We start from the raw sequence: 16,312 nt of genomic DNA on the forward strand, positions 1-16,312 counted from the left end.
AGCGAAATGCTACTACCTTGATGTACTTGGAACAGTACCTCTCCAAACTTTAACCCAAGAAGAAATTAATGTAATGCCCAGATTTGACCCATTTTTAGTTTTAAGTTTATTTGTACCATTATATAAATATTACTGCAATTGACAACACCATGAACTCTCATGGAAGAACCAAAGAAAGTGTTTCCACTTAGAACATCTTAGTTATATAATGTTTAAAAAAATCCTTAGCAAGAGACATTCACTTAATGATCAGATGACAGCCTATACCTGGATTCTATCATCTACACCCCACATCTCCAACTACACTATACACTGTGTACACCTCCAGGTATGTACACATTCTCGTATACATACTTAACATTTCTCTCCACCACTACATTGAATGCCAAAAAGTCAATAAAAGAGGGAAAGAAAAGCCAATGACATAGCAAAGATGTCTTTCCCAATAAAGCTGAGACAAGGAACTTTTTAGGTGAAGCTAAGTGACTCATAGGGGAAAATCAGTCTATCATTTATTGCTAAAGAAGTAAAAATCAACAATTCTTTCTTTTAGCAATTATTTTCTGTAGGGGTAGGGAATAGAAAAGTGAGAAGAAACAAGGAAAAGGTGGCAAGGAACAAAAGGAAACAGACTCAGAGAAGAGAGCAAGAGAAAGAGAAAAGGAGGAGGCAGAGTCGTTAGAGTGGTAAACAATGAAGCAGACATCCACAAAACAGAGGAGGAGCCGTGGTCATCCCTCAGGGGCTGACCATTCGGTCTGGTGGGATTCAGCTGGAGGCTGATGCTGGCCCAAGAAGTGCAGATTCCTCACCCCTCGACAGCGCCCCAGGGCAGAGGCTACCCACGGTGACCCAGACCAGGAGAACCAGATGAGCTATGAGGTGCTTTATTTTGACTCCCAAAACCACAAACAGGCCAGAAATTTGTTAGTTTCCGTAGGTGTCAGAAATCTTGGTTAATACAGGACCCAGAAGAGTAAGGAGAATGATAGAGAGAGTAAACATCCAAGCTGTGTGTGCCTTACCTGATAAACTGGACTGCCTGGTTTCTACTGTTGACGACTGATGAAGTAATAGTGAGAGGGGCACGATGCGATCCTTCCCCTACTTCCAACATTAATATTACATTTAGCATTTGATGGAAAACACAACTGATAACCTAGAAGAGAAAAGAAAGTGCGGTTTAAGGCATGACAGAGAACACAAGGGCCTCGAAGATACCGACGCAGACCACAGTCCAGCATTGCAACCATCTGAAAATAAGTCAGGGTGACATGGTTTTTGGCTGAACACTAGAAATGCAGTTTTGGAAAATTACCAGGTATTCAATAAATACACAATGTAAACAGTGTGAAAGCACTGCTTATAGGCAATGAAGGAATATCATCTAGTTTCTCTCCTCACTCTCTCATACTATAGCCCAGAAATTAGGACACAGAGAGAATTAATTGTCACTTACAAATGGCAAAGAATGCTAATGATAATCCCTTCCAGAAAAAGGCGAAGAAGAATGACACTTTACACTTGTATTTACCTGAAGTTTACAGAGCACCTTTCAATATATCATCTCATCTAATTTGCTCAACTAATTAATTCATTTATCCAGTAAATAAAATATTTACTGAAAACCAAATATATGGCAATATCGCACTAAGTACATTCATACATATTACTGATTTTACCAAATTTACTCTTAAACCTCACAACAACTCCAAGAAGTAAGCAAGGCTTTTCCATTTTATATATATTATTATTATCATTTCCACTTTATACATAATAAAAGATACTCCAAAGGTGAGTTGTCCAAAGTCAAGTAATTAAAGGTCTAGCTAAAGCCAATGTTGTTTAACATCACGTCAATACTTTCACAATTAAAAACATTATGTCTTTAGAGATACTGTGGATCTAAAAAGGGTAAATTTTCCCATCCATCTTTTATCTTTAAAAATGTTAAAAATGGCATGGAAATGAAAAGCATTACTGTGAATTCTATCACATTCATATTTCAAGCACATAGAAATGAACATGGTATAATAAATTGTAAAATATGGAATGTTTTCTAAACAAGAGGCATTGTGCTCAGCATCTGACAGGTACTCTTTCATTTAACACTGCTGACAAATCCACGAGGAAACTTTGTCTTTCATCCTTTTTGTCTAGATGGGAAAGCTGAGGCTTTCAAAAGGTTGAATCACTCACACAAGGATACACAGCTAGTAAGTGATGGAGCCAGAATTTGAGCCCAGATGTGCAGAACCCCAAGTACCTAAACCCTGTTCTTAATCACCATGGCACTACCCCTGGAAATTAAGTGTATCACAGCCACCAAAAGCCACATGACCTTGGCTGATCACATTTTTTGGAAAATCCTGTTTTATTAATGACATCTAAGTTTAGTAACACCACAACGCTTGGATAACTGTAACTCCAATGTTTAGAATAGTGATGCTATTGAGGTCGCTTGAGGGGCAAAATCCACATATGAATGCTAACCAGGAATGAGAACCAGTAATGTTTCTGTAGAATCATCAACTAAAATAATACAAACACTAATAGAAATACTGAAGCACACATGGATTGCCAAGGGAAACGAAAATTCTATGACTGTCTATTCCTCTTTTTAGAATAACTTAGTGAACACTTCTATAAAGGTAATACTCTGTTCAGTTGCTTCTCTGATCCTCCTACCTAATTCACACAGGAACCACTCTTTATGTTGGAAACCTAACAATAATTTGCTGTGGCCACCAAGTATTTGGATGCAAGTTTGGTTATGAAGAGTGGTCAACAATTAGAGATGGTGATGCTTTTTACTACACAAATGACATAAGGTCAGGAGAATGACCTAGCGAATTAAAATGGCATTACATCAAATGCTTCTAACATTTTTCTATTACATGATTTGCATGCTTTCTATTCAACCAGCAACTAAGTTAGATCTTTGTCTCCTTTACCTTATCTCCTTCTCCATGAATTGGGGAGCACAGCAAATACAATCCATGATAGGCCAGTTCTGGTATGTATTTTGCTTGGTTAAGGTTTCTAAAGAAGAAATGCAAAAGATTAGTTAATGGATATGATTTAACTTGGAATATTCCCTAACCCTAAAGCCATATTTAAGTGAAAAAATTCTACCTGTGTGTCAATTAGGATAAAATGGCATTTATACTTCTGCTGGAGCAAAATTTGTTATACACCATATTTAAATTTTAGCATTAGAAGATTCAGTGGCTCACCTGGCTTGTGTAACATGCAATTCACGAAGAACTGGTTCAAAATTAGTTAATGCAACAAAAACCTGGAAAACAGATACCAAGAAAAGGCCTGATTTTCCCTACTTATTAAGTATTAGCCATCATCTATGCCCTTTGAGGTTGCCTCAAGTTTCTCGGAATTTTCACTTACCTCTATACAATTCTGTACACACTGTGGCTTTTCTTTCAGTGAAAACTTGGGCAGAAGCCTTAAAAAATTCTTCAAAAGTTGAAAGATGGCATTTCGAATTTGACAAAGGTCCCGGGTAGAAAAACAAATATTGTCTTCATCTTCTTGTTCTTCCACAATTTCATCCATCTAGATTATGAAGAAATGTATAGGTGACTGTGTAATAATGCCCAACACTTTGTCCCATGGTTTTTAATTTACTCAAATCAGGTCCAGTGAAACTCCAGGTGGCTGCTCACTTGCTGAGGTGGCATGACTCTGACCAGGTCCCGTGACTGCTCCAGGCCTCCTCAGCCACAAGGGTAAATCTTTGTACTAGACGAGTGTTACAAGAGTATCTAGCTCTATATTTCTGTGTCAGCGAGAATTCTTGTGTTTCTTAGAAGTTTTCACATTAAGAACCTCTACCGTCCTACCTAGTCATACAAGAAATTGGAATTCATGTTATTCCATTATGCTCTTATGGACATGAGTCCTCAGGATACATCAACCACCCTCTCTCATGACAACATGATAATGTGGCAAATATACCTATTAGCATGTTGTCAACTACACCTGGGAACCAAAGGTGATGGAGAGGTTGGAAAGATGACAAAGGTCATCTTTCAGTGGGATATGGAGCCCAAGAGGCAAGTGAAAGTCATACTGGATAGCTGATGAGACGTTAGGACCTTTTGGTTACAATCATGATTCCTAAAATCATATTTTAATACAAAGTTAATTCTTAAATCAAAATCATGTGTTGGTACAGATATGTTTTATCATTCCACTTACTTCTTACCTCAATATCCTCTTTCCGGGGTGGCTTGCCTCTTTTTCTGTTCCCTCTTAGATTTGCCTGAGAGTTCTTAGGCTGTTCTTTCTTTCTTTTCCGATTCAAGTTAGACTCCTGAGGCCAGCTCTTCTTTAGAATCTGTATACACTTGTCAAACATCACTGGGTGGAATATTTGATTGGCTACACTGCCTATTCATAAAGAATAAAGAGCAGGTTAGATTTAATTGTCTTGAAATACGTCTGTAACATGAAAAATTAAAAAGCAAAAAGAGGCTTTTTATTAATTTTGAATAACAATGACTCTTTAGCAAAAAGTACCATTCAAATTCAGCCTTGGGAGGTGAGCAATACTGCTGATGAGAAATAAATAACATTTCTGTATCTGGCCATGAGGGAGTAACTGGTTTTATACCTGTCCTCCTGGTGCAAACAACTATAAAACTGGACAAAAATTTATAAAATAACCATTTTAGGACATGGAACAACAGGCAGCATAGAATTGCAATCCCTGAAAAAGGGGAAACAAATGAGGTAAACCCTAAAATTGCCCCAGTTTTGTGTTTTGAGGCAATTTCTGGGCAAGAACAGAAAAATGCTGAACTTGAGCACATGATGATAGTCTTACTAAGCGGAGGGTATGGAAATCAGGCCAGGAAGGTGGAGCTAGTTGGAATTTATGAAGCAGAGTACTTGAGAGAGGAAGCTACATAGAAATAGAGCTCTAGAGTCTGCATAGGGCTGAACATGAGCTGTGCACACACAGGGTAAAACTCCATGAAGGTGAGCAAGGAACACTTTCCAAGGAGCTAGAAGATGAACAGCTTTCAGAACTCACCAGGGCTGAGACCTATTTGAGTTTGACTAGCCAGCATGGAGGGACCTTGTTAAACACCTGGAATAGTCAGTACAAGGCCTCAGACAGAAACACACCTTCACAGCAGGCTAAACTAGCTCTAGTAAAAGCTACTGGATATCTGCCCTAACAAAGCTTTAAAACAAGCCTCTGAAACACTACTGAAAGGAAAACAACAAAACCAAGTCACTCAACAATCTAACATTCAAATGTCTAGCATCCAGTAAAAATGCGCTGGGCATGCTAAGAAGCAGGAAAATGCGCTGCAAGATGGGAAGAATAATCAGTCAATAGAAACAGTCTAAGAAATGACAGAGGTAATGGAACTAGCAGACAAGACTCTTAAAGGAAGTATTATAAATAAGCTCAAGAATTAAAACAGTAGTGGGGCCAGCCCCATGGCCGAGTGGTTAAGTTCACATGCTCTGCTTCGGTGGCCCAGGGTTTCGTTGGTTCGAATCCCGAGCGCAGACATGGCACTGCTCATCAAGCCATGCTGAGGCAGCATCCCACATAGCACAACCAGAAGGACGCACACCTAGAATATACAACTATGTACTGGGGGGATTTGGGGAGAAAAAGTAGGAAAAAAAAAAAGATTGGCAACAGTTGTTAGCTCAGGTGCCAATCTTTAAAAAAAAAGAATCAAACAGTAGCAACAAAGAGATGAAAAATATTTTTAAAGAATCAAATGGGACTTCTTCACATGAAAAAGAAAAATTCACTGGATGGGATTAATTAACAGCGGATTACACATTACAGAAACAAACGTAAAGGAACTTGAGGAAACAGAAGCACAGAACAAAAAAATTAATAAATACTCAATGACCTGTGAGAGAACATCAAGCAGTCTAACATATGAGTAATTGGAGTCACAGAAAAAAGGAAGGAAGAAAATATTTAAAGAAATAATAACTGAAAAATTTCCAAATTTGTTAAATACTATACATCCACAGACCCAAGAAACTCAATGAACCAAACCATGATAAATACAAAGAAAATCACACCAAAGTATAGATAATTTAATCAAACTGCTGAAACGAAGTAATAGAGAAAATCTTCAAAGTAGCCAGAAAAAAAAAGACAAAATATACAGAGGAACAATGATAAGAATCACGCAGACTTCTCATGAGAAAAGATGTAAGCCAGAAGATAATGAAATAACACCTTACCAGCACTGAAAGAAAAGAAAAAAACACCTGTCAACCTAGAATTCTTCAGCAAAAACATTTTTGAAGGTGAAATAAAGACATTTTCATACAATCAAAATCTAAGAGTTGATGGGCAACAGACCTGCACCACAAGAAAAGTTAAAGGAAGCTCTTCAGGCTCAAGGAATATTATACGAGACAAAATCTTTTAAATATAAAAAACATTCTTTTTGTTTTTTAAAAAATTCTTTAAAAGATAATTCAAAGAAAAATGTTAAGAATGAATTGCATGGTTTATGACGTGTACAAGTAAAATGTACAACTATAATAACACGAAGAACAGGAGGGGAGGAAGGAAAGTATATTGTTCTAAAGTTCTTACATTATCTATAAATTAGTAGAATATTATCAGAAGATAGACTGTTAAAAGTACTTATTGTATACCCAAAGCAAGCACTTAAAACACACACACACACACGTGCGAAGAAGTATAGTTAATAAGCCAAAAGAGGTGATAATAAAAGATACTAAAGAAACACTCAATCCAAAAAAAGGCAGGAAGAGGGGAAAATGGTACAAAAAACAGATGGGACAAATAGAAAATAAATAGCCAGATGGCAGGAACCCAACAAGATTGGTAATTATATTAAGCATAATCATCTAAACTGTCAACATTCTAATAAAAAGGCAAAGAAGAGTGGATAAAAAGCATGATCCAACGATAGGAAGTCTACAACACACCCTTTACATATAAACACACAGTGAAGTTAAAAATAAAAGCATGGGAAAAATGTACCAACCAAGCACAAATCATAAGATAACTAGAATGGCTATCTTAATATAAAAGCAGAATTCAGGACAAGAAATACAATCAGACACAGAAGGACATAGCATAATACCAAAAGGGTCAATTCAGGAGGAAGACATGCAGTCATAAGTATGTTTGTATCTAGCAGACTTTCAAAATACCTTAAGTTAGGACACACAGAACTGAAAGGAGAAATAGACAAACTGACAATTATACTTGGGAGATTTCAACACTCTTCTCTCAGCAATTGATAGAACAAATAAACGGAATATCATATAAGAGACTTGAAAAGCCTCAGCAATCTACATGACTTAATTGACATTCATGGAATACTATACCCACCAAAGGCAGAATACAGTCTGTTCAAGTACAAGGAGAAGATTCACCGAGTCTGACCTTATACTGGCCCACTTAAACAAAAACAAAAACTCAGTAATTAAAAAGTATTGTACTCATATAAAGTATGTGCTCTGATCTCAGCATAATTAAAATAGAAATCAATTACAATAAGATTTCAGGAAAGTCCTCAAATATTTGGAAATTAAACACACTCTTAAATAACTCAGAGGTATAAGAAGAAATCACAAGAAAAATTAGAAAATTGCTTTGGCCTGACTGATAATGAAAACAAATCATCAAAATTTGTGGAATGCAGACAGAGCAGTCCATAGAGGGAAATTCATAACATTACTTATATTAGAAACAAAGAACAGTATGTGAGAACAAAGATCTAAGCACCCACTTTAAGGAATTAGAATAAGAACAAATCAAGCCAAAGTACGAAGGAGGGCAGAAGAACCAAATCATTGGAATAAGAATTGGACAAGCAGTAGAGCATAATCAATAACATCAAAGTGGGCTCTTTGAAACGATCAACATAGTTAATAAACCTCTCTCTAGACTGATGAAGAAAAAATATATACATAAATTATCACTATCAGTCATGAGAGATTCTACAAACAAAGAACTTCTTTCAAAGAAAACTCCAAGCCCAGATGGCTTCACTAGGGAATTCTACCAAAAGTTTAAGGAAGAAAAACAGCCAGTTCTGCACAAACTTCCAAAATATAGAAGAGATGAGAATATTACCCAATTCATTCTGAGACTGGTTATCACCCTGAAATCCAAACCAGACAGAGACATCTCAAAAAAAGAGATTCCTTATGAATACGGATTCTAAAATCTTCAATAAAATATTAAATCTGCAACACATAAAAAGGATTATACACTATCACCAAGGTCATGCAAAACTGGTTTAACACATGAAAACAGGTGTAATACATTATATTATTAGAAAAAAGAACAAAAACCATATGATTACCCCATAGACGCAGAAAAGCAAATGACAAAATCCAATAACTTTATAACAAAACACTCAACAAACTAGGAATAACTTGATAAAGGCCATCCTCAAAATACCCACAGTGACCATCATACTTAAGGGTGAAAGACTGAAAGCTTTCCTCCTGAGATCAGGAACAAGACAAGATGCCCACCTCCCCACTTCTATTCAGCATTGTACTGGAGGTCCTAACTAGGGCAATTAGGCAAGAAAAAGAAATAACAGGCACCCAGACTGGAAAGGAAGAAGTAAAATTATGTCTATTCACAGATGACACGATCTCATATCATACTAACACCAATAAATGAGTTCAGCAAGGTTGCAGGGTACAAGACCAATACTCAAAAACTAATTGTACTTCTACACACTCCCAGTAAACAATCCAAAAATGAAATTAAGAAAACAATAGCTACCTGGAATAGCATAGAAAAGAATAAAGTACTTAGGAATAAATTCAACCAAGGAAGTGCAAGAGTTGCAGACTGAAAACTACAAAATTTCATTGAAACAAATTAAAGAAGATCTAAATAAATAGAAAGACAACCTGTGTTCATAGGTTGGAAGACTCAATGTTGTTAAGAAGGCAATACTCCCCAAATTGATCTACAGATTCAATGCAATCCCTGTCAAAACGCCAGCAGCCTTTTTTTTTCTTCAGAAATTGACATGTAAATCCTAAAATTTATATGGAAATGCAAAGGACTCACAATAACCAAAACAATCTTGAAAAAGAACGTACTGTGACTGCATATTAAGTATCAACATCATCCCAACCACAACCCAGAAACATTTCAAAACAGAAGGTAATTGGCAGGAAGATATGACTTGCTTGAAAGCTGCAGGTAGCCATACAGTTAACAATAGCCACATCTTCCCTCGGGCGTGACTCTCAACCTTAATTACAAGGAACTGTATCAAGCAAGTAAAGAGAAAAAGTAAAACTGGGTTTTTAAAACTGCCACTTTTCTGTAAGAGAGACCAGTTACAACTGAGATATTGCTTAGCAACTAAGTTCTTTAGGAATTTATTTCAAAAGTCATTATGGGAGCATTAACAATAATACAAATCAATGTTCAAGGCTTTATCTATCTTTTCACCAATTCCCAAATCATATGGAATAAATCCTTAACATTTATTACAAACGCATTTACAAAAACAATGACAAGCAGCAAAGCTGACTAATCCTGTGATTTTGTTTTCCATATGAACTTCGGGTTCTCCAGCTGTACCTTCCTCCATGTTTCATCTTCTCTTGCCTTGGGTTTAGGGGAGGGAGAAGAGACTACTTCATTGCTCACAGGAGGGAATAGCCACCTAGGTACTCTGACAACAAAGTGGAACAGTGCTCATAAATGGACTCCTTTCCTTCATCAAGTATCACTTGCTTTCTCATCCTTTCTTTATTAGAGTGGTTTTAACCTATTTTTCCACACCCACATAGGAGAGAGAGAACACAATTACTCCCCACAGCAGTTTTTCTCATTCTGGACAGTCAGAAGAGCAGGCAATATCAGAATTTTATATTAGGTGAGGGTGAGTGAGAGCTCTTGTAGCTTGGAAGCATTCTCCCTCCAGCCTTACCCCTCCTGGATTATTTGCATTAGGTTACAGACACAGCATAATATCAGAAAATAAACACATTTAAAGAAAAATGGGGAAGACATTTCTTGAACACCTACAACATGCCATGTGCTTCACAGAATTACTCTCATTTTATCCTCAGAACAACTCTGTGAGAGGGGTTACCACTACCCCATTTTATAAGTGAAAAAAAAGTGTAAGAGTTCAAAACAATAGAGAAAAACTAAAACCGACAAAAGATCTGTGCTATCACATCAAATATACATACCTGGTACTTCTAGGAGCAGAAAATAAAGCCCAGCAGCATGAAGGCCATATTCTCGATACTGCACACTGACGTTTTTCTTATGGACTCTTTGAACAAAGTGATAGAACAATGCCACCAGCGCACTGTGAGAAATATTGTTCTCAATGAAGAAGGTCCAAATGCTCTGGGAGGAGGGGCAAACCACAAAAGCCAGTCATTAGAGAAATGCAAAAATCTCCTATTATTTGATTTTTTAAGTACTTAGTGCCTTACAAAAAAAATAGCTCAGGCTGGCTCCTAATTATAAACATTTGCCATCTTCAAAGGGACTGAAACAAAAAATTAAATACGTATTATTCAAAATTAGAAAGATAAGTATACAAGAAATTTAAATAATTAAACTTTCAAAAAAAATTTTGGCGAAGTTTGAAGCATATGTATTTCTGAAATTACTAGAACTAAAACTACATTAAGACTTTTGGGACACCCTATATTGTGATTACTCAGACAAGCTACCCCGCCATCTACATTTAATGTACCCAAATTCATTTATCACTCTAATTACTGAGGAAATTAGAGAAACTTATTTAAATTTAAGTGTTCTATGGGCAATGAGAACAGGAAAGGAAATAAACCCTAGAATCTAAACCACAGTTTTATTAATTTTATCACTGTTCCATGCTTTCTCCCATTAAACACATGAAGAGGAAATGGGTGATTTCAAAACACAAACACAGCAGGAACTAAATATGGTTTATCCTGGAGTACCTTAAAAACATAGGCCCACACAAGTCCAAGACATTGGACCGTGTACTTCCTTCTTCCCTGAAGACAGGGGCAGTGGGAGGTGATGCCTTGGCTTGGCCACATTAGCACAGGCTGCCTACAGAAGGGACCACCTAAAACCCTTTCAGCACTCCCCTTTCCTTTGCCATGAAACTTCTGGAAGAAATCACCTCCTACCTTTAGAGCAGTTACATCCTCATTCCTAACACCACTTCAGCTCTACTCCACTCGCCTGTCACTATGGCCCTGGAGGTCACAGAGGTCAGTCCAATCACCTCTGCCCCAACTGCTTGTCTCAGGACTTGGCCTGCCAGTCACCTCTGCAGCATATGATACCTGAGCCACTTCCCAGTCTCTGGTCAGCACTCCCCACACTGCTGCCCGCTCCTCCTCAGGTCATCTTCAGCCAGCTTTCTCAGTTCTGTACTGTGGTCTTCACTCCCTCCCTGATCTCATGCATCACTGCACTTCAACCATCACCTGGACTTGGAAAGCTCTCCTGTCTATGTTGTTGAATCTGAATTTCTCTCCTGGACTTTTGATCCCCATTTCTAACTACCGATTACAGCTCCCTAAGGACCTCCTGACAGTATCTTACATTCAAAAGTGTACAACTGAGCTCATAATTTTCCACTTGATCTTGCTCTTTCCCCTTATTCCCCACCTCAATTCACAATACCATCATCCCCTAGCTTCGAAATCTGGGTGACTTTTGACCTTTCCCCCCTCTCACACACTATATCCAGTCACCACAGCATTTAGCATCACGTCTTACAGATTCCACAAAGGCTCGCTAAGTTCACAAAGCCTTATTAATTCTACCTCAAAAAATGTTCCTAGATTTTAGCCCTCCTTCCAAATTCCCACAACCATAACTGCAGACCATGCTGTAACACTCATAACACCTAGACGAGCAAAATAATCTCCCAAGGGATCTCCCTGTGTACAATTTTTTCCTACTTCAGTCCATTTATGGTCAAGAGCATTTGTCCTAAAACAGATCTATTCACGTTACTTAGTCTATTGCTGACTAGAGCCTCTTCTTCCTAGAGCTGGTGGTGAGGACTAAATGAGTTAATCTACGTATGATGCTTAGAACTGAACCCTATATACAATAAACACGCTATTGCAAACTTTTGAAGCCCACAGTTGAACCCAACTTAAAGCTGCCCATGATCTGTTCTCAGGCTGACTGACTGTCCCGTGTTCTACCACATGTTCTGAAAACCCTCCGTGCCCCTGCACAGCACTACTCAGCATTCTCGCAGCATTCTCTGCCAATTCCCATGGTGCCATCCCCTGCCAAGGAGTGCCCTAGGACCCTAACTAACATTCTACCCCTTTGTGAAGACTTGCCTCCAGCTACTTTCTTTCTGGAACCTTCCCAATTTTACCAGGCTCCCTCTTCCATGCTCCTTTTAGATGGTATCTAACCTCACTTAGAGCAGTTTTTACATTACGGTTCACAAATATTTCCAGCTCTCCACCCAGACTCACTCTGGCACGGCACCACTCAGGTGGCAGCTTGCAGTTGGATGTGATCACCCGGCTTGCTTTGGTGATTGAAATGAGAGTGGAAGCTCTAAGAGCCAGTGCTTAATTCTCCATGCTCCCTCTTTGGGAGGATCCCTGATGTAGGAAGAGGCTCTGTATTTTAATCATTACTTCATCTTCTAAGGTACTTAATGCAGTACTTAACATTACGCTTAATGAATGTTTACCTGGATAATTTAATTTTCGAACAGCTATGTGAAACTTTTAACGGAAATATTTTGTTAAATTTTTCAGAGATGTTAATATTTAAGCATTTTTTGTTCTGCTTTCTAGCCCTTCAGTTTTTTGAAAAGCAGTTAATGATCTAAATATTAATAAGTATACTAGGTAGAATTCAATATTTAAAGGAACTCTGTTCTATTGGTAATTAATCACTTCTCAGTTTAATAATAGCAGATTTTCTTAAAGTTAAGGTATTAGGACATTCCAAAAAGTGAACCCCATTCTTTATGCTTCTCTTATCATACTCCTTATGAACTGTACACTCTTATGTGGAATATTAAAAAAACACAAAAGCAAGCTCATAGATACCTAGAACAGACTGGTGGTTATCAGAGGGGAAGGGAGCTGCAGGGAGGGTGAAATGGGTAAAGGGGGTCAATTATATGGTGATGGATGGAAACCAGATTTTGGTGATAATCACGTTGTGGTGCATACAGATGTTGAACTATAAAGCTGTTCTCCTGAAACTTACACAATGTTAAAAACCAATGTTACCTCAATAAAAAGATAAAAAGGCTAAGCTTTAGATTATAACAATGACTTTCATCTTCTACTTGTGACACCTAAAGATGGCTAGCTTGATTTTTTCCTTTTTTTACCTCTGTAGATCCATGTTCTTCAGTAGCAAAGGGGGAGAGACTTTCATAGAGTTTTGTGAATGCATTCAATCCAGTCTCTACTATCTCTGCTTCAATGCTGGGATCCAAAGGTTCAGTCTCTGTGAAGTCCAGTTCCCACACTGTGTCTACCCATTCTAGTGGGAAAATGCAATTAAGTCAATAAGTGTTCTATAACAAATAAAACACCAATAATCTTTAGACTGTAGATACATTCAAGAAGAGAAAAGTTTATTAGTCCCAATTCACATTTAACTGTACAATACAGGTGTAAGATAATTAAAGGAAAGCAGAAAAGGTTAAGAAAATATTTTTTTAAAATCATAATTGACAGCTGACTATTAGGCTGGTCATCTTCTAAAAATACCAAGAAGGAAAATACGTTTTAGATATAACAGTTTTGGGAAATGATATTTCAAAACACTTAATGATCAGGCTTTCCCATACATTCAATCTGGAGAAGAAAGAGGTTAATAAAAGATTGCCTCAGATGGACCTTTGTGAAAATCTTACAACCAAGTTAATAAACTCAAATAAAGTGTACAGCACAAAGGAGCATCTGGGGTAACTGACTGTTCAAGATGCTTTGATTATTGATTCACTCTTCTCTAATCATTCTCCAAACAAATGCAATCATCTTCCTAAAAATGTTCTTGCATCTTTTCCTGCCTCTCTTTCTCTCATACATTTTCCCATTTATCTTATATGCACACCAGTATTTCTGATCTAATTTCTGGATCACAACTACCAAGTCTCAAAGAAAAAGGAAAAGTTCTCACATGAGGAGACCAATAAACTCAATAAATGATAACTACTATTATTTTTACAATGGATGAGTGTTAAAACAGTGCAGTGGGCCCTTGGTATCAGCATCCTCAGATTAAACCAACAGGGACTGGAAAGGCCTACTGTGCTTGTGTCTGTACTGAACAAGTACAGATTTTCTTTTAACATGTACAGACTATTTTTTTCTTGTCATTGTTCCATAAACAATACAGTATAACAACTATTTACATTGTATTAGGTATCATAAGTAATTAGAGATGGTGTAAAGTATATGGGATGATGTGCATAGGTTATATGCAAACACTATGCCATTTTATATAAGGGACTTGAGCATCCACAGAATTTGGCATCCAAAATGGGTCCTGGAACCAATTCCCTGCGGATACTGTAGGACAACTGAATAGATACGTAAAACACTAGACAGCATATAGAAAATATTATTGGGGTGAGGGGGGGGAGTAGGCCAGAGGTGGGAAGGATGATTCTTCAATTTGAGCATAAACGTGGGAGTTTACCAGGGAAAGAAATGCAGAAAACTGCATCCTAGACAGAGAGAACAGCACAACACAGCACAAATGGAAAGAAAGTATAACTTATTTAGAAAGGAACAAAATAGTTACAGCACTGACTGAGTGTGAAGGGTGAGAGTTATTATTAGCATTTATTCCGCAGTTACTATGTGCCAGGTACTAAGCTAATCGTCACAAAACCCATGTGAGGTAGATATTATAATCCCCATTTGACATAAGAAAACTAAGGCTTAGCAAGGTTAAGCAAGCTGCCCAGTAACACATGGATGCTAACGGGCAGAGCCAAGAGACCAATCCCGGTATCTCCGACTCCAAAGGTTATGCTCTCGGAAAAGAAGACTGCAGTGAATGATGCAAGCTCTTATCCAGATGCCAAAGATTTGGTCATTTAGGAAACAAAGGGGAAACATTAAAGGTTTAAAGACCTGACAGGGTCACGTTTGTGTTTTCAAAAGCGATCCTGGGAGAGGTGTGGGTGATGGGCTGGAAGAGTTAGCATCAGAAACAGCTAGCAGACTCCCCCGGTGCCCAGGTTGGCTACAATGAGGGCTTAAGCCTGGAGAGCAGCCTCACGAAGTGGGGCAAGGAGGACCTGAGAGACATCTCTGACGGGAGGACAACCGCGGTGGTGAGCAGGGAAGATGCAGGCTTGTGGACTGGCTGGTGCCATTCGCCGGCTTTGGGAAGCCCAGTTTCGCTCCTGTGATGTTCGAGGTGCCTGTGACACAGCCAGCTGAACCAATCAATGAACATGCAGTTCAAGAAATAAGTCTGGCTGAAGAAATAGATTTGCTATTTAAAACCACAGGAACAGAAAAGGGTGACCGTGCAGACCGGCAGACAGAGAAGGGGGAGGCCGAGAAAACAGATGCGGAAGAACTAAAGAGATCGGACCACACAGCTCGCAACCTAACGTCCCTCTGCCGGCTGGGCACCTCCAGGAGCCGGCCAGCCGACCTCCAGGGGGCCCGGCCCCGAGGCCGCCCCCCGAGGAGAGCCGAGCGCCCCACCCCCGCCACCCCAGGCCTGGGCTGAGCGTGTCGCAGGCCCAGGCACCACCGCCCTTGCCTCCTCCAGACTCGCGGGCCCATCTCCTCACCCGGGCTGAGATCCAGCGGGCACCACGGCTGCAGGCAGCTCCCAAGGGCCGGCAGCGCCACCATGACCGCCGAGCGCCGGCTCACCTCCGCGGTGGTCAACTTTCAAAGCTCGCTCCCGCGCGCGCCCGGGACGTTCCTGCAGACCAATCACGACAGGCGGAATTTCGCACCGACCAATCACACGCTATCAACCAATCAGCAGGGCCTTCCGCCGCAGGCGCACAGAGCGGGGTGGGCCTAGGGCTGTCGACACAAACTTACACCAAGCGATTTTTTTTTTCTTTCTATTTTTAGTCGAGGTCAAGACCTAAGTTAAGGCCTAATAACGTCTTTCTCGCATTAGTTTTCTTAAATGGGAAGACACTTTAACGAGAACTTGCGACAGTACACTTCCTGAACAAGTTGTCACCTTCGCCCCGTCAAGCGACATTTCCTGTGCGTATCAAAGGGCTACCGTCCCCCCGTCAGAAGCAACCGAACGTTGTACTCATCCGAATGTGGATGGTAGCCTAAC

At 39.1% G+C, this 16,312-nt stretch overlaps 1 protein-coding gene across 7 annotated transcripts in view; it reads right to left on the bottom strand.

Annotated features, from left to right (window-relative positions):
- The window catches only part of NCAPD3 (non-SMC condensin II complex subunit D3), a 64,651-nt gene extending 48,717 nt beyond the window's left edge, over nucleotides 1–15,934 (bottom strand). For all 7 annotated transcript variants that reach the window (XR_011540994.1, XR_011540993.1, XM_070623510.1 and 4 more), the window contains exons 1-8: nucleotides 15,798–15,934; nucleotides 13,365–13,519; nucleotides 10,225–10,387; nucleotides 4,226–4,410; nucleotides 3,406–3,573; nucleotides 3,237–3,298; nucleotides 2,955–3,042; nucleotides 1,026–1,159 (exon numbers count right to left, since the gene is read on the bottom strand). Coding sequence is in view for 5 of the 7 variants with exons in the window: in XM_070623510.1 (XP_070479611.1) it covers nucleotides 1,026–1,159; nucleotides 2,955–3,042; nucleotides 3,237–3,298; nucleotides 3,406–3,573; nucleotides 4,226–4,410; nucleotides 10,225–10,387; nucleotides 13,365–13,519; nucleotides 15,798–15,861 (1,019 nt within the window). In the remaining 2 variants the exon portion in view is untranslated. The remainder of the gene's footprint in view (nucleotides 1–1,025; nucleotides 1,160–2,954; nucleotides 3,043–3,236; nucleotides 3,299–3,405; nucleotides 3,574–4,225; nucleotides 4,411–10,224; nucleotides 10,388–13,364; nucleotides 13,520–15,797) is intronic.
- Nucleotides 15,935–16,312: the final 378 nt, after the last annotated feature.

Source organism: Equus przewalskii, chromosome 6 (assembly GCF_037783145.1).
Source record: "Equus przewalskii isolate Varuska chromosome 6, EquPr2, whole genome shotgun sequence".
Classification (NCBI taxonomy): Eukaryota; Metazoa; Chordata; class Mammalia; order Perissodactyla; family Equidae; genus Equus; species Equus przewalskii.